The sequence below is a fragment of the Phoca vitulina genome, unplaced genomic scaffold (genome assembly GCF_004348235.1).
Source record: "Phoca vitulina isolate PV1807 unplaced genomic scaffold, GSC_HSeal_1.0 scaffold18, whole genome shotgun sequence".
NCBI lineage: Eukaryota > Metazoa > Chordata > Mammalia > Carnivora > Phocidae > Phoca > Phoca vitulina.
Genome location: NW_022589721.1, coordinates 15,600,683 through 15,625,893, shown reverse-complemented (window position 1 = coordinate 15,625,893; position 25,211 = coordinate 15,600,683). Strand labels below are relative to the sequence as shown.

The 25,211-nt window shown below is 43.0% G+C and overlaps 1 protein-coding gene and 1 pseudogene across 6 annotated transcripts in view; both read left to right on the top strand.

The window, feature by feature from the left end:
• The first annotated feature begins 360 nt into the window (after nucleotides 1-360).
• ENPP2 (ectonucleotide pyrophosphatase/phosphodiesterase 2) overlaps nucleotides 361-25,211 on the top strand; it is a 110,542-nt gene continuing 85,691 nt past the window's right edge. For 4 of the 6 annotated variants that reach the window (XM_032416129.1, XM_032416124.1, XM_032416128.1 and 1 more), the window contains exon 1: nucleotides 361-454. In XM_032416129.1, coding sequence (XP_032272020.1) covers nucleotides 398-454 — 57 coding nt within the window. In that variant the 5' untranslated portion in view covers nucleotides 361-397. Of the gene's footprint in view, nucleotides 455-1,674; nucleotides 1,822-12,653; nucleotides 13,942-25,211 lie in introns of those variants that run through there. The other 2 variants (XM_032416127.1, XM_032416125.1) reach the window with 2 other exon arrangements.
• Nucleotides 24,782-24,946, top strand: LOC116639622 (annotated as a pseudogene).

Here is a 25,211-nt window from a genome sequence, read left to right as displayed (position 1 = left end):
CCATTTTACTGATGAGAAAACTGAGGGACAGTGAGGTTAAATAGCTTGCTCCTGTTCTTGTAGTGAGGAAGAAGAAACCGCATGTGTCTGATGAAGCTAATACCCATAACTTCCAAGCTAGGTTGATAGATATTTTTTTTCTTACTGTAGAACAACATATGACTCCTGCATCCTTTTCATGTGAGCTGATAACCCAGGCCAGCTGTATTAACCCACTCGGCACTGCAGGATGATGTCCAGATTCCCTAGAGTGATACAGGAGCCTGGTCAGAGTCCAAACCCACACCCTCCTCTCTAGGCTCGGCCTCCCACACCCAGTGCGTCTGCCTGCAGGAATTATTTTCAGTTGCCCAAGGCACCGGGACAGCTTCTGTAGGTGGTGGTGTCTGGATCAGTGATGTGCTTCTCCCTCTTCTCCTCCTGGCTGACGTCTTACAGTCCTTCCAAAATGAGTGTGAGTATCACCCCCTTTCCCCTTCCCTAAGCTGAAAAGAAATGAGAGCGATACCACCTGACACACCAGATGTCTCCAGGGCATCTCTATAGACCATCATAGCTCTTCTCTGCACAATAAGATTGTGGGATACTGACTCCTTGTTCAGGGCTCTGCTCACAACCCCACACCCCCGTCCCCTTTCATCATCTGGAAGGACCCAGAAAAGAGAGGGGAACAGGCTCTGATCATCACCAGTGATGGACTCTTGTAGCAGCCTAAGGAACCCCTGGTTTGTACCCATACCTCAGAGTGGCCAGGCTGGTTCCCATAGCCTTTTAGCAGCTGCTAAAGGAAAAAAAGTCAGACAGTTAAAAAAAATGTACTCAGTAAATTTGAGACATCTGTGGATAGCATGATATGGATATCATATCACAGCTATTCTATTAAAGCAGTTTCTAACACTTTCATAATTCAGAAATTAAAATAGTTGCAGCCATTACCACTTTATAGTACATGTTATAATTTCGTGTTACAGTGTGTGTGTTTGTGTTATAATTGACTTTGAGCTGTGGGCCACCCAGCAGGGAGGTGGGTGCTTTGTGGAAGTGGCCAGGCTGCCAGTTCAGAGGCCGGAGATTTCACTTTCTGGTTGGGTGATTGAGCAAATACCCTATTTCTCTGGAGCTTCTGTTTCTTTCTGTGTAAAATGGCAGTAACAGGCGAGCCTCCCGGCATTATTTGAGAGGCCAAATGACAGCACGACTGTGAAAAGCGCTTTGTAAACTGTAGCATGCTCTAAAGGAGGGGGGGGAAATGGTGCTATTATTCCGGAGAATGTTCGAGTATCCAGTATCCAGTATACGGCTGGCCAGGTTTCACCTGGAGAGGCTCATTCAGGGAACTCATCAGCAGCAGGCAGGAAACTCCTGCAGCAAAATCCTTTTGGAAGCAGGGGAAGAATCCTACGGAATGAAGGAGAATCGCAGATCAAACCTCGTGGAGACTCTCCTGGAAAGATTACGGGATGAAAAATTAACTTGGCACTGTTGGGGGTGGGAATGTGGACGGCTGCCCTGGATGCCCCCGTCTTCAGCCTCCGGACACTTTCCTTCCCCAAAGCCATTTTAGTCAAAGGTCATGTGTGAGTCTTGTCAAAGGCCAGCTTCCAATGGAATCATTGTCCCCCGGGACAGCGGCCCCCTGACTACATCTGCATTGGAGAAATCCCAAAAGCAAACGGCCCAGTGCAAACAAGAGCAGTCCGGGGCCGCCGTCCCGGGGCAGAGCTCACAGGTCCGCCGGCCCGCAGCAGAGGCCGCGTCCGCAGCGCGGGGGCCCGGACCAGGCGCCCAGACGCCGGCAGCATGACCCGCCGCGCCGATCGGGTACGGTAGGCGCCTCTCTCTCTCTCTCCCCGTCCTCCATTGCTGGGGCTCCCGAGTCCGAGCTGCCGTTTCGTCTGCCCGGGAAACCTTGCAAAGGGCCTCCAGATTTGCCGGAAAACCGTCTCTGTTGGGCTGCGTTCCCGTGCACTCAGCTGGAGCAATTTCCAGGCGCGCAAGATGCAGAGCTTAACTCGTTTCGAGTTTTCGTTGCCAGGGAATGTTTGGGTTTGTAAATACTGTGTCTCTCGTTTCTGGAAAACGAGCCGGTGGAACTTGCGGAGAGGGGTCGTGGGCGAGTCTCCGTTCACCCACGGGCTCGAACCCGTGCCCAGTGGGAGCTCGCCGCGGCACGGCCCGGCTCCGGGTGCTGCGAGCCGTCTCCTCCCGGGGCCGCGGGCGGCTCCGCGTTTTGTTTATTACCTGTTGCACAAGGGCTTTGCAGGAAGGATGGGGATTTTTAAAGCCATCTGTTTCAGTAATGTTCTCTGGGATCCTACACTTGTGTCCAAAGGAAAGAGAATCATCTCGCAGACGGAGGGAGCCCCTTCCGCACGGGCCGGGTCCCCTCCCGGGCTCCACAAAGGAAAGATTTGATTGGCGTGCACACAGCCGGGCAAGCCAGTCTCTCTCGGCCCTTTGTACTTAACTATTTGAACGAGTCTTTCAAATGGATCTGGCTAATTTGGGGTAAGAGTTGAGGCAGCCTGGGATCTGCCCTGAGTAAGGGTGCTTTTGATCTGGACTTGGACATCTCCCAGGGCAAACAGAGCAGGTGGGGAGGATCGGAAGGGGCAGTGGGCACAGCCGGTGTGCAGGCGCGAGCGGTGGGTCAAAGGGTTTCCATTGCTGCCCTGCCACACACTCTGGTTTCATTTTAACAGGTTAAGCCCAGAGCCATTTCTCCCTGATAAAGGGAATGAAAACAAAAGCCTTTCTAGCGCTCAGCAGGACGGAGAGGGAAGCCGGTGGTGGTATTTGTTGACGTATTTATCTCACGCTCAGTTCCACGGAGGCTAGGAGGTTCTCCACACTTCAGTTCCTTAGATGTTAATGGAGCTTCTGCTCTTCCCCATCTCCATTTTGTCCTCCACCTTACCCACCAAACTTCTTGAGAGTGGGTGACACGGGCTGTCTCCACTCCCTCACCACCTGGTGACTGCTTCGCACCCCTTCAGCTGGCATCTACCCTGGCTTCTGAAGGCAAAGCTTTCTCAGGGCCACCAAAGACCTCTCTGAACCCTAGAGCAAGTTCAGTTTTCTCCGGGCTTCTCTGTGTCATTTTGAACCGTTGGTCGTCCCCCTCTCTATCTCCTGACTTGGTCCTGGATTCCCTCTGACTTTCTCAGTGCCGATTTAAGGCCTTTAAAGGTCTTCCTTCAGCAGTGTTGGTGCATCCTGAGAATCCTTGATTCACTTCCCTTTCCATCCCCTGGGAACTCTCATCCGCTCCCAAGGCTGCAACCAGTTCATACAAATCTCCGGCTTATTCCGATCTTTCTCCTAAATACCAACCTTTATATATGGAACATCTCCACTTCGACGTCCCCGGGAGCACCTTAAGATCAACATGTTGGAAACTGAATTTATCTTCTCCCTCCTCCTCCTGGGCCTGCTCCTCCTCTTCCATTCGCCACGACTCAAATGGCCTGCCCGGGGTCCGAACCAGACCCAGCAGCATCATCCTAAGCGACTTCCTCTCTTTCATTCACACCTGATCGGTCACCGAGTACTGCACCAAGTCTTGCTTCTACTAGCTTCACACAATTCACATGCATCCCTGCATCTCCATCTACTCCGCCACCGTCTTAGTTGAAGTCAGTACCTCCCCACATTCTATTCGAGTCACAATTTCCCACTCGTAGGCCAGTCCTACCCATCCCACGCCCCCTGTCTTGTCACCCAACACACTATGTCCAATGATCTTTCTAAAATGTAAATATCATCATACAGATCCTTTTTGAAAAGTCTTCAGTAGATTCCTCTTTTTTTCCTGTTGAGTTAGTGCGCACAGGTTCTCCATGACTTGCCTTTTACCCTGCTTTGCAATCTCATCTCTTATCCTTTACTTCCTCTCCACATTTTATGCACATTGCTTGCAAATTTAGGCATATTAAACTATTTACGAAACATGACTTTCCTCCTTGCCCTTGTCTTGGGTCTGTGTCTATATTTTTCCTTGAAGACTCAGCTGAGAGCTACTTTCTCTTGGAAACTACCCAGACCATCTGCTCCCCATCCTCCAGAATGGGCTAGGTGGCCATCCCATAGTCTTCCAGAGCTTACTTTCTTCCTTCTGTCAGAGCATTTATCAGTCCTTCTTGCACTAACTATTTATTTGTCTCCTACTAGCCTGGGAATTCCTCAAGGGCAGGGATCAGCCCTTTTTGTCTTAGCATCCTTAGAACCTATAACCTGGACCCAACTGGGATGCTCAGTGAGTTTGTTCAAATTCTTGTGCAGTTCTTGTCAGTGACTATTATGTTCGGGCATTGAATAGGGTGAGAGAGATACAATCTATAAATACAGTATGGTAAAGGATGACGAGCGAAGGTCATTCTCAGGAAAAGGCATGGTCTTCACCTTTTTAACAAAGGAAGGGTTTAGACTTTCTGGGTACTTGAGATAATCCCCCAAGTGTCCCAGCTCACTCTCCAATCCACATTTCAACTCATGAGTTTCTCTGATTACTCCCTGCATCTATCCTCACCTTGTTCAAGATCGGGAAGAGCTGCAGGAAAAGCCTTTTGCAGGTTTGCTTTGGCTTTGTGAAGGCGAAGGACTCCTTTCCAGCTGGAACCCGGCATGGGAAGAGGGCCATAGGGAAGATAGGTGGGCTTCTAAGAGAGCCTTTTGATAAGCTGCTACCAAAGACACAAGCTGGTATCTTCTGATGCCAGGTCTACAAGGCCTCAGAAGGGACCAGCAGATGAGATCTCTAAGGCTGGCTTGAGTGTGGTAGAGGTTTGGGAGACTAGAGGGGAGAAAATGCAGCTTTGGTTTTTCCAAAGAGAGAAGTTTGTGCGTCTGAAACTCTAGATGGAGGTGAGTGACGATTAGGTTCTATAGAGAGTTATTGAAACTGCAAGTTGTTCTGGTGTGGGGCCGTGGTTCTTTTGAGATCTGGATGGACATTACTCTTCTCAGCAAAAATGGACAAGATGCAGCACAGGGCACTTTCTGTAAACTTTCAGGAAGTTCATACAAGTCCACTCTTGGATTCCTTTGAGTTGACATGAACCTCAGGTTAAGAATCTCTAGTCAAAGGTTAAAAAAAAAAAAAATCTCTAGTCAAAGGATTAATTCATTCGACGGATATTTGGGAGGGTAGGTGGTGATTAGTAGGAGCCAGCATACATCCAATTAAGCATATTTTCTCTTTTGAGAGGATCCCAGTGTAATGTGTGGTATTGAACCTGGAGTCACAGGACCTGGGCTCACATTCCTGCCCTGGCACTCACTAGTTGTGTGACTTTCTCTCTGAATCATGGTTGTATTATGTATTAAAAAGGGGTAATAGGTGTTGGAAATTTTAACTAAAATAAAGCACCTGGAACATGGTTATGCCTACTTATCACTGATCATTTCAAAACCTTGATTTCAGGAAGGGCCCAGATCTTACGATATTCTTCTGGATTAGGAGAATGAATGTGGGATAAATTACCACCTAGTTGAATGTGATTGTTAAAGGCTATTGGATTAACAGGTGGATGTCTTTGGTAGAATGCTCTGGGCTTTGTCCTTAACCCTCTTTTATTCACTATCATTGACATCCATGAAGGCATAATACATTGATCACATTTGCTTAGAAAAAAGGCATAAGGATTAAGGGTCCAAAAGCTATTAATCAGTTGTAGTCTTGTGGGGAAGTATGCAGAAATAGATATAAAATGTATTGTGCATGGTATATAAAAGTCAATTGCAAAGCATTGGGTGTATCTGTGTGAGAGGGAGAGAGGTGGGGGAGTGAGAAATAGAGAAAGAGGAAGAGGGAGAAAGAGGGGAAGAGAGGAGGGGCAGAGAGGCAGGGGGCAGGAAGTGACAGAGAGGGAATGTTTAAGATAAAAGTCATGGCTTCATACAATTAAGGTTTAGGAGTTTAAACTGACAATAAAATCAATAGTGAGATGTATCCTCTAAAATAATGTTAGGTTTTGTTTTAAAAGGTATAGAATATAGAACACGGGAGGTGACAGTCATTCTCCTCTGCTTTGTGCAGACCATATCAGAACAATTGTATCTAGTTCTGGGTGATAAATATTAATCCATTAGCATTTTTTAAAGCATATATTATGTACCAATCATTGTGCCAGATGCTGATGATAATGGTATTAAGAAAGATAGACTTGCTTTCGTGGAATTCACAACATAGCAAAGGTACTAGAAGAATAAGCAGCTGATTTAAATCCAATGTTATACTTGCTTTAATAGGGGAAGCTTAGGTCCCTGTGGAACCACCTAACAAGGGATACTTAATCCAGACTTAGTTGGACCAGGGTAGACTTTTTAGAGGAAGTGATGTTTAAACGGAGACCCAAAGGCTGAGTCAGGGTTCTCAAGGTGCAGGTGGTGGAGGGAAAAGAGTTCCAAACGTAGGTGACAGTGCCTTCAGTAGGCCGAACTGAAACAGGGGGAGCAGAGAGATGAGGGGATGAGAGAGAAGAGATAGAGTGGTGGTAGGGGCTAGATTTTTCGTGTGGCGGAGCTGTAATCGATCGCTAGGAGGGAATCATTAACACTATGAGTAGGGCACGGTCCCAATCAGTTTTAAGTTTTGGAAAGATCATTCTGGCTGGAGGGGTGGTTGATGAAAGGGAGGTGTGGTGGTAACATAAACAAGAGAGGATGGTGGCCCCAACCCCCACGGTAGAGGAAGAGGACAAGAGTGGAACAATTCAGAAGCTCATGAGGAGATATAAAGCAAATAGTGATCACCTGCGGGAATGCTATAGGAAGGTGGCTGCAGGACCTCTCCTGGCCAAGGGGAAGACTTAGAGGGTTCTGATGTCTGTCTTTCCATCTTTCACTCTCATGTGGAAGGGAGATTAGCATTGTACTTGTCTCTCTGAGATGGCAGAGCTGGGCTTTAGCTGGGTGGGAGATACAGGGAGATAAATTTCAGCTCAATACAAGGCAGAATTTTCTTTCTAACTGAGCTCTTCCAAGGCAATGAGCATTTTGTCACAGAGATATTTGAACAAGAGGACAGAGGAGGGGTGTTCCTGATAAAAAATTTGAACAAAGACAAACACTTGGTAACTATTCTTGGAAGAGTTGGAGAGGCAGGAAGAGAGGTGGCCAGGCTGGGTGGGCACTGATATTTCCTTTCAACTCTGAGATTCCAGGATTCTGTGTGTGAAGTTCCAATATCTCAGCCTAGCATTTAAGGGCTGGTGTGATCCGGGCCTTTGTAGGGCTCCCATAGGTCCTAGTTTCCTTGAGCAGTCCTAGTGCCGGCCTGCGATCTCCTGGTAGCTCTTGAGAATTCCCACATTCACTGTTGAAGGGTCTTAGTTTGAACAATAAATTTTCTGAGCATTCATCTCCCTGACTTAATATTCCTGCCTTGTTCCCTTGGCATCCTGTTAGAAACCCTAGGAACGAAGCATACTGAACTATTTGTTACTTTCAGAGGAGACTCGGCCTGTTGCTGCATGTTTGTTTACTTTTGCCCTTTCCTATGTCAGGAACACCCCTCCTCTGTCCACCCTATTTACCTCATTGAGAAGATACTTTTTCATCAAGGTCTGACCTAAATCAAATGCTAAGTCCTTCATCAAGGCTTCCTTTAACTTCCTAGGCTGCATTATAATGTTGAGTACATAATTATTTTTATACTTATTTGGGTTCCTTCTATTATCCCCAAGAGGTCCAGTCCTAACATCTATGAAACATACAGTAACCCTGTGGTATGAATGGTGCTCGGTCTAAGGCAAGAACCTTTCAGAAGGAAATTTCCGTTTATTAAAAAAAAAGTCATATTTTCATTTTATAAGGGATGCATGCGTTTTGTAGGAAAAAGTTAAATAAGGAAAGTACCCAGAAGAAACAAAAAATTGTCTACATTCTCAGTGCCTGGAGATAAACATATTAGCACATGGGTGAATATCCATTTTATGTGCATGTAGTCTTAAAATCAGTCATGCAAATCCTTCTGTAACCTGTTTTTCACTTAACAACATACCAAGAGTATTACCCCATGACATTATATATTTTTCAAAAACATGATTTTCAGTGGGTGCATTGTGTTCCATTCTGCTGTCTCATGATTTCTTTAACAAAATCCTCTTGGTGGACATCAGGCTATTTCTGCTTTTTTGATGGTACAAATAATGTTATGATTACCTCCTGAGACAGATGCCCATGTACCCATTATCTGTTCTATATGGGACATTTATAATTTCTAAAATGACAAGACCGTTTATGACTAAAAATAAGGATACTGAGTTGCTAAGAAGGTAAGAATTTAAAAAAAGTTTAATTTTACTTTTATTTTTTAATTTTTAATTTTTTTTAAAGATTTATTTATTTTAGAGAGAGAAAGCACAAGTACAGGGGGAGGGGCAGAGGGAGAAGGAGAGAGAGAATCTCCAGCAGACTCCCCACTGAGTGTGGGGCCTGACATGGGACTTGATCTCATGAACCTAAGATCACGACCTTGAGATCATGACCTGAGCCAAAATCAAGAGTCAAACACTTAACCAAGGGAACCACCCAGGTGCCCCTAATTTTAGTTTTAAAAACTTCGCACCTATTCCATGTTATATAGATGTATAATATATAAGATTTTTATTTATATGTGTGTATATACTTACCAGCTTTTTTTTTTTTAATTTATTGAAAGCATCTGATTTGGAAATGTGTCAACAGTCAGTAAGCTTGATGCAGAAGTGAGAGATAGCCAATAAATGTATTTCTTAAAGAATTGAGTTTGAAATCTAAAAACTTCAGCATCTCTGTATCAGTGTGACAAATTTTTATTCCCAAGCTAAGTATAAGGAAAAATGATGACAAGTATGTTACAGGATAAACATAATTCTCTAAAAAGGACACTACCTAATGTTTTGTTGTTTAAAGAAGGTATATGGCCATGGCTTTAGATCCTTATTCTGAAGTAAATAATTTATCATCTTAGACACTCAGCAAACAGGTAGGTATCCTTTGTAGAGTGAAATGTTTTCATCTGAGAAGCAGGGCCTTGATTAGGAAACACTGTGAATCAGTTTGGTGACTTCTTAACAAAATAAATGAAAGATGTTGGGATGGGTTGAATTGTGCCTCTCCCTCACCTCCCAGTTAAAGTCCTAACCCCTAATATCTCAGAGTGTGACCTTATTTGGAGGTAAGAATTGGCTCACATGATTATGGAGGCCAAGAAGTCCCAAGATCTGTTGTCTGTAAGCTGGAGAATCAGGAAAACTGGTGGTGTAATTAAGTTTGAATCCAAAGAATGGGAGGCTGATGGTGTCAGTCTAAGTCCAAAGTGTGAGAATCAGGAGCATAGATGTATAAGGGCAGAAGAAGATGGATGTCCCAGCTTAAGCAAAAAGGGCAAATTTGCCCTTCCTCCACCTTTTTGTTCAGGACCTCAGTGGATTGAATGATGCATTGGTGAGGGTGATCCTTACTCGACCTGCTCAAATGCTACTCTCTTCCAGAAACACCCTCATAGACATACCCAGAAATGTTTTACCAACTATTGGGTCATCCCTTAGCCCAATCAAATTGGCACATAAAACTAACCATCGCAGGGTCTTCACAGAGGTAATCAAAGTAAAGTGAGGTCATCAGGGTGAGTCCTAATCCAATAGGACTGGTGTCCTTATATAAAGGGGAAATTTGACACAGAGATACACATATAAGAGGATGGGAAGAAACACAGGGAGAATATGGCCATCTACAAAGCCAAGAAGAGAGTCCTGGAACAGATCCCTCCCTCATAGCCCTCAGAGGGAACCAACCCTGCCGACACCTTGATTTTGGACTTCCAGCCTCCAGCACTGTGAGTCAATAAATTTCTGTTACTCAAGCCATTCAGTATGTGATACTTTGTTATGTAATTAAATTAATTACAGATTTCATGAGCGCTTAATTCCCCGGCATGGTTTCAGCTGGTAACACTCAATACATTATTTTGCTCTTCAGTCACCAGAGACTCTGCTTTTATTCATAGGAATGATAGATGACCGTGTATTGCTCTTCCCAGTTAGCAAAGCGTTTCCATATTCACAACCTCCTTTGACCCTGACCAAAGCATAAGAGATGATAATTCTTGTATCTCTGTTTCAGGGATAGGAAATGGAAGTTCAGAGAGATTCAAGGTTGCACAGGTTAGACGTGGTAGAGCTGAAACTCAAACATAGACCTTTTGAAACTAAATACAAAATACTTTATTACTTTCACCTTCGTGGGCATGTCAAATACCATCTTTTGTCTTTCAAGTTTGAAAAGACATGGGTTGTGGCATGCTGAGCCACATTTCCCTCTCTCTCTCTCTTTTTTTTTTCTAAATCCCCTGAGTAAGACTTTATAATCCTACTTGTTGGAAGATATCTGATGCCTGAAGACACCTACCCCTCCTACATCTTCATTATCAAATATTTATCAGGAATCTAGGCGCCTGTGTTTATGTGTGCAGAATATTTCTTCTCCACTCAGAAGCTTTGTTTACTGACCAACTGGGCTTTCTTAGTACACAGTTTGATTGCTGACAAATCCAATTGCAAAACTTTGGACGTGTTGGATATAATTGGGTTTTTCCATCATTAATACTGCTCAGATATTAATTCAACAGAGTGACATGAGGGCTGCCTCACAGTTTCCAGAAGCTGCTTGACTTTAATCAGCAGGAACAAATGCAAGATTATTGCACTTTTTCCTTGGGTGACCTAAGCTTGTTCTTGGCACCCGTGAGTGCAGCGCACTGGTTGTCTTAGTGTTTTTCAATGGCTTCTACACAGGGGACTTATGAGTTTTTGAACCTTGGGGATAATTCCATAGGAATGTAATTCTTTTCCTCCCTGAAGGAACAAAATGTTGCTTGTGTTGGGTTATTCTTATTATGGGACAAAAACAGTGGCTTCCAAATTGTGGAATCATAGAGGTCCATAGGTAAGTTTGTCGGATTTAGGAAAAAACAGACAAGCAAAACAAAACAGACCACAATAACAACAGAAAACCCCAGGATTCCCCAGTTAAATTTCAATTTCAAAAATCAATGAATACCTCTTTAGTGTAAATGTGTCCTCAATATTGAGAATACTAAAAGACGATTGTCTCCGGCAGCCCTACCTATAAAGTAATATTAGGGGTAGAGTGTTGATAATTTTTCAATATTTCAAAAAAAGTCTATGAAAGTTATACATTACCCAAGTAAGGCTTCAGAGTTTCCTGACAATGTTAAATTTACTTGATTTTTGGTTGGGATTTTTTTGACCCAACTTGAAAGCACTGGTCATCTCATGCTGAAACCATAATTATACTATCTTTTTTGATGACTTGTTGTATGCTAGGGATCATGCAAAGCACATACATTATCTTGTGTAATCTTCAAAACCAGAGGTTGGCAAATTATAGCCTCTAGGCCAAATCTGGTTGCTGCCTGTTTTGTAAATAAAATTTTATTGGAACACAGCCAACCCCTCTTGTTTCTGTAGAGCCTGTGTGTGCTTTCACGCTACAACAGCAAATTGAGTTGTTATGATAGGGATCACTGCATGGCCTGCAAGACTGAAGATATTTATGATCTCGCCCTTAATAGAAAAAGTTTGCCTGCACCTGCTCAAAACCACCCTTTGAAGGAGTTACTGTTATTCTCTTTTTTAGAATGAGAAAAAGTGAAGGCCTAAAGAGGTTCAATAACTCAGCAAGGTCTCACAGCTCTTAGGAGGACAGTGCCTTAGGCATGAAGCGACTGGGGCTTCTCACAGCTCTTAGACAAGGTCTGTTGAATTCCAAAACTTTCGCTCTTTCTACAGCTGATCTGAAGGCTGATTGTAGATTGCACTTGTCCTAAATGGGCTTAACGATGGGGAAACTGATTTGTGATTTCTTATTAAATGCCATCCATCTCTAAGACAAAGCAGACGGGATGGGTTGCAGTTAAGTGCTCAGGCTCTGTGTAAGCCCCATCTCTTCCGCTTCATTTCTCTGTACCTCCACTCTACCCTCACAAATTACAGATGATAATAGTACCTATAGGTGTGATTGTTACTCAGGTCAAATGAGATGATGTCTAAGAAGAAATGAGAAGAGTACATGACGTGTAGTCCACAGGACATTTGTTACTTTTAGTTCAAATAACTATTATTTCAAACTAGGGGTTAAAAAAGAATTTGGGCAAGTTGGGAGCATCTACCATGGTTGGTGGACAGAACACCTCAACAAGGAAGCCTGCAGAGCACAGCGGCCCCTGCCTGTTGGATAACAGCTAGGAAAGATGGTCTTCCAGCTTCTCTGGGACAGATGTCTTTGGTCTGAGCATGTCTTTTAGTCCTCGGCTGGCCACATTTGCCTTGGGAAGGCGTGTTGTGAGATGTTACAGGATGTTCATCCAGTGCTCGCTGGATCCTAAACCCCTTATTACTATTACCCCTGATTATTTATAGTCTTAACTTCCACTCCCAGTGGCTCTAAATTGACTAAACATGTAGTCAGGCTGCCAGAGAATGACCTTCCTAAATAACACAAGACAAGCAATTTTCCTAAGAAACACCTCAATCTATAATTTGATCCTTAGGCAAAAACAAGAAAAAAAAAAACAACAACCCAGTTTTTACTAGTATTCTCACCCTCCAAAGCAAATTTTGTGTCTGGAATCACTAGGAATAAAATTTGTATGTAGAACGTATTAAGCATATTAGAATAGCCTTGATCTCTTGAGGAAATTAGGGGATAGAGTTGTTCCCCGAGAGGGATGGGAGTGGCAGTCTTGAAAAGCCTGGAAAAATTTTCAACATTGTATACAAGCGCTTGAATGGCTAGTCACTTTGAAGTAACTCAAGACACGGCTGAAGCTCCTGGAGGCTTTGTTCAAGTGAAGAGGTAGAAGTGTGTGTGGACATCAGCAGCAGGGGTTTGCAATTTCCCCAGCATGTCTTGAGTGTGTGGGGACAGGGACAAGAAAGTGGCATTATTTTTCTAAGGTTGAGGCTTAGCACTCCTCTAGGATCTAGAGAATTCTTGAGAACTCTGGCTCTGGGGGCCAGGCTGGGGAAGGACAGGAGGAGGAGGCCCCAGCCAGCCCTGCCACCGTGTCACAGAGAGTAAGGCTGCAGGACCTGTACCTGATCCCTCTTCTCCTCTGTCTGAACCCTCCGCACTCGGGTTACAATTTCCTTCCTCTTTCTCTACCATCCTCTTCCTTTGCTAATTTATTCAACCGATATTAATGAAATGTCTCTGTATGCCAGGCACCATGCTAGGCTCTGGAGATAAGAGGGAAGGGGCACAGACTCGCTAATATTGTGGAGTTTACAGTCCAGTGGGAGAGGCACACATGCCAGGAGTTAGGGTAGGTATTGCAAGACAAAAAGGTGAGGGGAGACCAGGGAGCAAGCAACATGGCTGAGGGCTCTCTGAACTGAGAAGAAGGCTCACGAGAGCAGACAAGTCTGATGAGTTAGTTTCCATGCTCATCCAGGTAGAAAATGGCAGCACTGAAGTTTGAACCTAGGTTCAAGCTGGACTCTAAGAAGTATCTACGTTTCCCTAAATCTTCACCAAGAAAGAATCATACTTGCTCTCAAAATGTTTCCATTCAGCTGTGTTGGACTCCCCACAAAGCAACTTGAACCATACGAAGGAAAATCATTCATTCGTTCACCCAGTCTGATCATCGACGAGGGGTCAGCCACACTGTTCGTGTAAGTGCAAAGCACAGCTCTGAGCACCACTGCTATGAGTGCTGAGGAAAGCCTTGTTCGGCTGGAGTTGGCGTCATGCCGCAAGTCGACATGCCCTTCAAACTCATCACAATGCCCCCTTGACTCCATAGGATTGGCCCTCATTAAAATGCAGGCCATGTGCAACCCACTTGTTTATTCCTTTCATTCCTAAACGAACAGCAGTCTAATAAAGAGGCAAATGAAGCAATGCAGGACGCAAGTCCGCCTGGGAATGCAGGTATTTCCGAGAGGTTGGGCTGATGCAAGCAGTTTGCCCCTGCACCGTGAGCTCTGAATGTCACTTGGCACTCTGGGGTTCAAGGGTAATATTGCCCGCCATGCTAATTACACACCGGGACCTGCGGCCAAGCAAGGTTGAGAAGGTCTGACTGAATATTAGAGTGGGCAGCCATCTTTCTCTCTGGGGAATGCGGCTGGTCCAGATGCAGAAGGCTCAACACTTTCTGTGCCAGATGCAGGAGAACTTGCAGAAGATGGTGGAGATGCAGTCCCTGTCCTCAAGAAACTTTCAGTTCGTTGAGAATTTCGGACGGAACAAATACAACAGAGGGGCCAGGGTGTGGTGGAAAGATCAGGGACTTTGAGCCATTCAGACTGGGTGAAAATCCTTTCCCCTGCTGTGAGCTAATTATTTCATCTTTCTGAGTCTTGGTTCTTCACTCATAAAATAGGATTCTTTACTTCATGCAATTATATAAGGTCATTAGATATTACCTTCATAGATGGTTAATTATTATAATCGTTGTTATATCTATTATTGTCATTATCAGAATATGGCAGATTCTTGTTTTAACCCTGGATGACTTTTGGTAAATTATTCAACCTCTTCATCTGTAAAATAGGATAATCCTAATGGCTTTATTTGTGTGGTTCAAGGGCTAACTGCCGTCTCTCATCGTTCCCACCACCCTGTTTTATTCTTTACTCATACCTCTTATCACTAATTGACATATTTGTATAATTTGTCTTTTCCATCCAACAAAATGTAAGCTTCATGAGCGGGCATTTGGGTTCTTTTGTTAATTGTTGGTGTCTTTTCTGCCTAAAACAGTATTTGCTGCCTAAATGGATGAATGAGTGAATGTGTGCTAACCCCTATGTTAAATGTTTGGCCTGTGGTTGACTCCTGGTAGGGGTTACTGTGCTCAGTGCCATTATTATGATTAGAATGTGTTGTGTGCAGTGAGAGGAACCAATACAGAAAGTTTGCTCCCAGCTCCGTCAGGCGGCGATCTTTGTCCTTAGCACTGGCATCTCATCAACTGTGTTGTCGTTGGGTAAAACAACTGGGTCATTGTCAATAGTAAGGTCACATGAGATTAACTGCAAAAATAAGAGTTAGAGAATTTTTGTCAGTTCTCAGGAAGAAGGGAAAACAGCAGCAGGAAGGGAGAGAAGAGTGGGAAAAGGAGAAAACGGCATCTTTCGCAAAGTGCTCTGTGACCTGAGGCCATCAGCTACAAGGCTGTGACTGAGCTCAGCCAGCTCCAAACCTTGAAGGCATGCAAAACCAGCTGCCTCAGTCAGGAGACACAAGAAGAATGCACTGGTAGAATGGCTTCAACCTGCAGTTGGTGCCAAAATGAGAAACTGTTCTTTACAGAGTCTGTTCTGTATATGAACTCTTTTTTTTTTTTTTTTAAAGATTAATTTGAGAGAGAGAGAGCAGGGGGAGGGGCTGAGGGGGAGAGGGAGAGAGAGAATCTCAAGCAGACTCCCCGCTGAGCGCAGAGCCCGACTTGGGGCTTGATCCCATGACCCTGAGATCATGACCTGAGCTGAAATCAAGATGCTTAACCGACTGAGCCACCCAGGCGCCCCTGTATCTGAACTCTGAAAGGCACTAAGACAAAAACCCCTCAATTGCCTTCTACTTGTGAGATTGGATGACTTTTTTAAAAAAGTAATAAACTAAATGTATCATAACATAGTGGACTATAATAGAAGTTCTTAGAAGCTAGACTCTGGATAGGCAGACCTGAGTTTGAATGAATTTGCATGAACTGGGGCAAATTACTTAAACTTCCGTGAGCCTCTGTCAAAAAGAGAAACCAATATGTACTTTGCAAGACTGTTGAGAGAATCTCTGTGCAATGTCTGGCATATTCTATGTGCTCAATAGGCGGTAGCTGTTATTATTAACAATTGATACCACAGGACCTTTTTATTTAATCCCCACAACAACTGAGAGGGAGGTTTTATATATTTGGAAGCAGAGGTCTAGTGAGGTTTCCTAACTCAGGCCACACAGCTAGTGAGCATCTGAGTTATGACTCTAAGCCCGACAGCCAAGGATTTTAGTAATTAACAAGTTGTATAACATCTCTCATTAGAGCCACAGAAGTTTAGTGGGACGATGTAAGGTCCAGAACGTCTGCATTCTCTTGCATAATACTGTAGTGGCAAGCTAAGGTCATTGTATTTCAACTTTGCAGTGGCTCTCTGTTTACAAGGGATTATAAGAGACCTATAAGGCTAGGAGAGGCGGTATAAGGTCAGCTCATTTTATGCCTGTCTTTTAGATCTACCCAGAGTAGATTGCTTCATCTCTTGCTTAAGTCCATCAAATGGTTTTGTGAAAGGTGTTTCTCCTTTTCTTAGCCTAGCCCTGACCAATGTTCTCCTTCATTGGCATAAATTAAACTGTGCCTGCAAATTATTTTTTTTTATTTTTTATTTTTTTTATTATTTTTTTAAAGATTTTTATTTATTTATTTGTCAGAGAGAGAGAGAGCGGGCACAAGCAGGGGGAGCAGCAGAGGGAGAGGGAGTAGCAGACTTCCCGCTGAGCAGGGAGCCCGATGTGGGACTCGATCCCAGGACCCTGGGATCATGACCTGAGCCGAAGGCAGACGCTTAACGACTGAGCCACCCAGGCGTCCCCTGTGCCTGCAAATTATATGCCTACCTACAACTATATATATACATTTCCTTCAGGAGATGAAATAGTAAGAACGAAGTGTGTATAAGGATCCTTACCTTTCCTTTTGATTTATTCAGAAAAAATAAAAGTGAATTCTGGTTATTTAATTTAATTTGAGTAGTTATTTGCTGGTCATTGCAGAGAGAGAACTCAGCTCCCTAAGAGAGTTTTTTTTGAAGATCTATTTATTTATTTGAGGGGGGAGGGACAGAAGGAGAAGGAGAGAGAATCTCCAGCAGACTCCCTGCTGAGCAAAGAGCCCCATGCCGGCCTCGATCCCACAACCCCAAGATCATGACCTGAGCTGAAATCAAGAGTTGGATGCTTAACTGACCAGGTTACCCAGGCACCCCACCCTAAGAGAGTTTGAAGAAGAGAGTTAAATAATAGAAGACTACAGTTGGAAAGGACGTAAAATGTTGTGTAGCCAATCTTCCTCTGACTTTCTTTACCATACTTTACCATAATTCCTTAACAGTAGTCTGTTCATGAATCATAACCATGAGTTCATTTTCTGTAAGAGAACTCTGGCAGCACTGATTGCTTGAAAGTTCCTCATATGAGATGAAACATGCTTCTCGGCAACTTCTAGTTTTGCCCGAGGGAGTACACAAAATAAAACTCATAGGTCTTACATTGCCCTTAGAATATTTGAGAAAGACAACCACACCCACCTTCCTCTATCATCCATGCAAAGCACCCAGGCTGCATAGGCTCTTTAACCTTGGCCACTGGGGAGCTCATTAAATATCCATTCACCAGTTGGATGAGCCTTTTGAAACAAATCAGATCATACCACTGCCTGATTAAAATTCCTCCCCCCTCCAGTAACTTCTCATCACCCCCAAAATGAAACAGAAAGGTTTCACTGTGACCTGTGAGGTCCTGCATGAACCAGCACCCAATAGCCTCTTTGAGATCATCTGGGATTTTTTCTCCCATTCTACTCTGCCCATACTGGCCTTCCTGAATGTACTGGGCTGCTCCTACCTTAGGGACTCCCCACTTGCTATTCCTTCCAGGAGACACCTGGTTCTTCCCTCACTTTATCTAGGGTTTATGTTCAGATGTCATCTCTGCAGAGAGACCTTCATTACCATCCAATTGAAAATAGCTGCTCCCTTTACTCGCTGTTCTCTTGCTCGGCTTTGTTTTCCTCATCACTTATCAAATACCTGGCCTTATGTTAACATTTCTTCTCCCACTAGAGTGTGGGATCTTGAGGTAGAGGCTTTCTTCCATTCATATCGCATCCTTAATGCCTGATGCATACTAGGTGCTCAATAAAAGTTTGTTGAATAAATAAACAAATGAATAAGTGGGTTGGGTAACATGGACTCCTCATCATCCTAGTCATGCTTTCTCAATGCCATCTAGTTTTGTAGTGACCTACTGAAATGAGACATCCAAAGTGAACCCAATCCAGATGGGAGTCCAGTCTGTGCCAGGCTCAGCTGAGCTTTTCTGTCCTGGATTGGACAGTAATTGTCTACTAAAGGAACCCAAGATATAATGAGGTCATTGAGAGCTGTGGTCAAGCATGGACTTCTATAGAATCTGTAGGTAACAAAAACTCCCAGCTCTCTTTTACAAAAATTGCTATCAGAGAAACAGCTAAAGGGGCAGGAAGATGGATCTTGTCTCCATTCTGTTGTTCAAATATCATGTGCAGAAAGACAATCTCAGGAGTATAACTGGAAGAATATATAAATTGTATCTATAATGCATCCAACAAAAAATCTGCAAGACAAGAGGGCTCCCTGGGAGTGGAGTGGAACAGAGATTGAGTGAGGCAATTCTCACATACCCATTGCATACCTCTATGACAGAACTCACCAGAGTGTGCTTAACAAACTGTTGACTTCCACATCTCCCAGTTAAAACCTGCTTTTTATCTCAATATCCATGATAGCCCCAGCACAGAGTACGCTTTTGATAACCATTAGCTTATGTTGTAGTGAGTGCTCGTGAAATCTGCCTTGAATCAAGATTATACGAATTGTAAAACTCTGGTTTCTCAAAGTTGAGGGCAATTGTCTGACAATGACCGGCCTTCTCTCTGATCTCCTAGGAACCTTGAAATGACATGGCTATGACACCCACGGTTCTGGTCAGTCACTTCCTCATTACCAACTCATTCTTTTTTTGGGTGAGAACTAGGTCAGCCTAGAATAGAAGTTAATCTGTGGCTTCTGATATGTTCTGAATTAGGAGACATTATCAAGTATTAAGACTTATTAAACATTTATCAGATTCTCTACTTTTAATAGACTCATGTTTCTCCCAGCAAATAGTTAACATTCCCATTCCTTTTAGATCTTGACAGTTTTATAATCCTCATTAGGAAATCATGGAGAAAAGAGGACTCCCCCATTTAATAGGTACTTGAACTTGGGCAGATTGCCTGATATATTTGAGCTTGTTTTCTCATATATTGACAACGATAATACCGTGAAAAGTTTAAAGAAGGTTAAATAAGGCAATACATATGTATATAAATGTCTCTAGTATGTTGTCTGGCAAAGAGCAGGAAATTACTAGCTACAACTTATGGAGTGTCTGGTCCATGCCAGGTGTGGTACCATTCATACATACTTGCTTTTCCCTTTCCCTCCACCCTGTCTGAGCTGTCATGATCTCTCCCAGTCAGAGGTACTTTAGCTCTGTGACCTCGCCTATGAGCAACATTTCAGTTTTCCTGATCACAAAGTAGGAAGAGTGAGTGAGCCTTGGTTCTTCTTTTTTTTTTTTTTAATTTTTTAAAGATTTTATTTATTTATTTGACAGAGACAGAGATAGCGAGCGCAGGAACACAAGCAGCGGGAGTGGGAGAGGGAGAGCAGGCTTCCCGCCGAGGAGGGAGCCCGACGTGGGACTCGATCCCAGGACCCTGGGATCATGACCTGAGCCGAAGGCAGACGCTTAACGACTGAGCCACCCAGGCACCCGAGCCTTGGTTCTTCTCATAGGGCTTTTTTTTTCCTTGTCTTTTTAAAGAAGTGTTCTTCAAATGCAAGGCATTTTTTTAAATTGAAGTGTAATTGACATATAACGTTATATAGTTTCAGGTGTCCAACAGAATGATTCTATATTGGTATGCATTGCAAAATGATCACCACAATAAGTTTAGTTAATATCTGTCAGCAAACATAGCTACAGAATTCTTTTTCTTGAGAATAGAACTTTTAAGACTACTCTTTTAGTGACTTTCAAATATGCAATACAGTATTATTAATTATCGTCCCCATGCTGTATATTACATCCCCATGACTTATTTATTTTATATCTAGAAGTTTGTAACCTTTTGACCCCCTTCACCCATTTTGCCCACTCCTCGTCCCCCGCCTCTGGGTCTATGAGCTTTTTTTAGATTCCACCTATTAAGTAAGTTCATTCCGTGTTTGTCTTTTCTGTCTGACTTATTTCACTGAGCATAACGTCCTCAAGGCCCATCCATGTTGTTCTAAGACATTGTTCTTGAATTCCCACAACTGTCCCACAAACCCTGATTACAGTTTGTTGCCATTAAGATTCAAGCCCCTTGAGATCTGTAGGCGAGAACTGGGTTTTCATTTTATTTTAAAGTAAAAAGGAAACAGGAAACTTGATTAAAGTACTATGGCAGAGACCCCAAAATACTCTGAAAGAGATCCTCCTATTTTTAGGAATGTGAAGGGTTTCATCACACACAGGGACTGGTTAAAATAGTTCCACACCACGACTCAAATGCTTCAGTCCCTGTTAATTGAAAGGTTTGGAGGGTAACTGAGGTGACTCTGTACACAGCTTGGAAGGCACTGACCTGAGAGCTGAAGGTCAGGGTTAATGTTCCTTTCCTGTGGGTCCAGATGCTTTGGAATTTGCTTCACTGCAGGGATAATCTCACTAGCGCTCTCTCTTTTCTTAAGCAGCATTTTTTGAGATATAATTCATAAACCATACAAACCTACCCTTTTAAACTGTACATTTCAGTGGTTTTTATTACTCTCATGGAGATGTGCAAACATCACCACTATGTAATTTTAGAATATTTTCATCACCCCCAAACAAAACTTCATACCCAAAGCAGTCACTCCCACATCACCTGATAACCACTAATCTCCTTTCTTTCTTTATGGATTTGTCTATTCTAGATGTTTCATATAAATGAAATAATACAATACGTGGCCTTTGTGTTTGGCTTTTTTCACTTAATTTTTTCTTTTTTTTTAAAGATTTTATTTATTTATTTGATAGAGAGAAAGCAAGAGAGGGAACACAAGTAGGGGGAGTGGGAGAGGGAGAAGCAGGCTTCCTGCGGAGCAGGGAGCCCGATGGGGGGCTCGATCCCAGGACCCTGGGATCATGACCTGAGCCAAAGGCAGACGCTTAACAACTGAGACACCCAGGCGCCCCTTCACTTGATTTTTTCAAAGTTGATTCATGTTATAACATGTATTGGGACTTCACTCCCTTCTGTTGCCGAATAATATTTAATTGTATTGATATACTTCATTCAGTTTATCTATTCATCAGTTGATAATTCTGCTATGAACATTTGTGTACAAGGTTTTATGTGGGCGTATGTTTTCATTTCTCTAGGGCATACCTAGGAGTGGAATTGCTGGGTCATATGGTAACTCTATGTTTAACATTTTGAGGAACTGCCAAACTGTTTTCCAAAGAGGCTGCACTGTTTTACAGTCCTATCAATAATATATGAGGGTTCCAATTTTTTTCACATCCTTTCCAACACTTGTTATTGTGTGTTTTTAATTTTAGCCATTGTAGTGGGTGTGAAGTGGTATTCTATTGTTGTTTTGATTTGCATTTCCCTAATGACTAATGCTGTTGAACATCTTTTCATATACTCATTGTCCATTTATATATCTTCTTTCTAGAAATGTCTACGCCAATCAATTAAAAAATGTGGGTTATATTTTTTTTTACTGCTGAGTTGCAAGAGTTCTTTATATATTCTGGGTACTAGGCCCTTATTAGATGTATGATTTGCAAGTATTTTCTCCCATGCTGTGGACCACCTTTTCCACTTTCTTGCCATCTTGACAATAATGTCATCCAATCTATGAACATGGATGTCTTCCCATTTATTTAGGTCTTCCGTAATGTATTACTATGACACTCTCTAGTTTTCAGTGTACAAATCTAATACTTCTTTTGTTTAATTGATTAATAGTAGTTTATACTTTTTGATACTATTGTAAGTGCAATTGTTTTCTTTATTTCCCTTTAGGTTGTCCATTGCTAGTGTACAGAAACACAACTGGTTTTTAAAAAAATATTTAGCTTGTATCGTGCAACCTTCCAGAATTTACTTATTCTAATAGTTTTTAAAATAGATTCATTAAGATTTCTTTTCTTTTTTTTTTTTTAAAGATTTTATTTATTTATTTGACAGAGAGAGACAGCAAGAGCAGGAACACAAGCAGGGGGAATGGGAGAGGGAGAAGCAGGCTTCCTGCCGAGCAGGGAGCCTGATGTGGGGCTCAATCCCAGGACCCTGGGATCATGAGCTGAGCCGAAGGCAGATGCTTAACGACTGAGCCACCCAGGCGCCCCTCATTAAGATTTCTATATGCAAGTTCATGTTGTCTTGTGAATAGAGATAGCTAGATTTGTTCCTTTCCAATTGGAATGCCTTTTGTTTGTTTTCTTGCCTAATTGCTCTGGCAAGAAGTGCAGTGTTGAATAGGTGGCGAGAGAAGACATCCTTGTCTAAGATTGTTCAATCTAGATTCAATCTAAGATTGTTCCGATCTTAGGGGGAAAGCATTCAGTCTTTCACCATTAAGTATGGTGTTAGCTGTAAGTTTTCACAGAAGTCTTTTCTTGGGCAGAGGAAACTCCCTTCTATTCCTCGTTTGTTGAATGTCACTGGCTCTTGTTTGCTTGCAAGGGGAATCACAGAAATAGCAGTTTTGCTTCCTCTCCAAGAGGAGAATGGATGGATTGCTACGCACAGTGGATGTGCTGCTAAGCATGCGATGATGCCATTCCAGTAGCATAAACTTCCTTTGAGGTTTGTGTTCAAACAAATTTCTTGAGTAGCAGCTCAAATTCTTGGGGCTTTCCAATCCAAATGGAGGGTCTTTGTCATTGTAGTTCAAACTCATGCGTTTAGGCTGTCTCCAGAGTTACCCCACCCTTTGCCAAGTAAATGCTCCTCGTTATCTCTTGAGGTCAGAGAGAATGTGACAAGCCTGGTTTGTAACATTTCCAACTTTAATCTACATATAATCTCTCTAAAAGTAAACGAATTTTCCTAGAAGCTGTGTCACAACTAAGCACCTGTTAGGTGCTCAGCTCTTTGCTGAATGCTGAGAACATGATAACAGATGTGGTCTTTAGCCTCCTGTATGTAATAATGGCTAATATTTGTACGTTTTCTATGTTTCAAGCAATGAGCTACTTGCTTAACATGCATTCTATCAGTTGGTCTTCATATCAACCCAGTGTTACAAGAACTCATATTATTTTTGTTAATAATCCATAGCCTTGGGAAAGGTTATGAGTTGACTGAGATTTGGATGAGCACCATGGAAAGAGGAGGACTTCAGAGCTAAGAAGCAGCACGAGGAGATGTGTGGAAATTAGCTTGGACTTGGAGAAGGGGAGGTGGCTGGTGGGACAGGATCCAGGCTCCCCCCACTTAAAGTAGAGCAGCTCCAAATTTAGATGTTGATATTCGTTTTGAGATTTTATTTGAAAATAAGGTTTTAATGCTTAAAAAAGGTTACAAACCACCAAATTTACCCAATAATTCTGCTTTATAGATGCAGAAACATGGGCTTGAAGTGACCCAGGTATTAGTTAATAAGAGAGCAAGAATTGAAGTTCAGTTGAAATTCCAATTTAAATTTCTTGATACCAAGTACTTCCTTCAACAAACATTTATTGTCTGCCTATTATATCCCAGGAAAGATGCAAAGCTCTGTGGAGTACAGGGATCACTGGTCCCTGAATTCAGAGAGATCACAAGGCACAAAGAGGCCTAAAAAAGGATTGATAGACAATAAGGGAGCAGAGCAGAGGAGTCCATTGCTCTGTATAGGAGAGGCAAAATCAGGGAGGGTTTCACAGAGGAGTTACACCTGATCTGAATTTTCATGAATGTGTTGGGGTTTGCCAGGGAGATTTGGTGGAGAAGGGCATTCTAGGGCAAAGCAACATATATTAAAGAATGGATGTGTGAGAGGGCATAACTTAATCAAGGAACAGCAAATATTTCTCTAATTAAAAAATTTACCATTTACTAAACATTCTTCTGTGCTGGGCATTGAGCTAGGCAATTTACACAGATTATTCCATGTAATACTCTTAAGAATCCTATGAGCTGGATACAGATGAGAAAACGGAGTCTTAGGGTGGAGAAGCAGTTCGCCAAAGGGTAATGTAAGGTCTCACAGTTAAACAGTAGTAGAGCTGGGATCTGAATCCAGAGAACTTAATTTTGGATTTAGAATCCTATTTGCCTTGCCAAGGAGTTTGGATTTTATGCTTTAGGTTAGTGGTTCTCAAATTTGCAGCAGAATTGCCCGGTGGGTTTGTTAACACAGATTTGGGGCTCTACTCACCCCACCTCCTGAGTTTCTGATTCAGTAAATCTGAGGTAGGACCTAAGGATTTGCATTTGTAACAAGTTCTAGGTGATTCTGATTCTGCTGGCTCAAGGATCATACTTGGAGAAGGGCTGTGGTAGGGAGCCACTGAAGGTTTTAAGATGGTGAGGAAAATCATCAGATTTGCATTTTATGTGGGGCTCTCTGGGCAATGAATGGGAGTGAATTGAGAGGCCTCAGGGGTCCTGGGTGGCACAGCTCATTAAGCGGCAGACTCTTGGTTTCAGCTCACTTGGTGATCTCAGGGTCTTGAGATTGAGCCCCTGCCTTGGAATCTGCCCTCAGCGTGGAGTCTGCTTGAGATTCTCTCTCTCCCTCTCCCTCTGTTCCTTCTCCTCGAGCTCTCTCTCTCAAATAAATAAATAAATCCTATTAAAAAAAAAAGAGAGAGGTCTCAAAGAAAAGGTGTTTGAAGGGGGCAGAGGGTGCAAACAGCTACAGCCATTGTGAGACAAACTGCCCATGTGTGTCCCGAAGAATGAAGATGAGGGGAGAATCTAAAATATTCACATTGGAGCTTTGCGCAGTGGCAGTATCGTAGCCAATGAGGTTTATCCGAGGCGCGATTATTGCTAATTGAAAACTTTTCCTAAAATATTCACATTGGAAGACAATTTAGATATTAGTAACGCTCAGCCAGCTCTGAGAAAGAATGGTAATAGCTGGAATCAATAACTAGACCCTATAGACATGGTGTCTGGTAAGGAACAAGAGACGAAAGGATTGCAGCAGGTTTTCATGAGGAGTGAAGTTGGAAGGTGAGCTGGTTGTCTGGGCGGCTGCGTTCTGCACGTGTCGAGTGGAGGCCCTCGTGTGGTGTAACAGAGGGATGTCATGCTAGAGTGAGAAGGGGACAAGGCTGGCTTCAGAGATCTGGTTCCGAGACCTGCTTGAAGATGTCACTTACTCTTGGAGCTTCCATTTCTTCATCTGCGAGTGGAATGG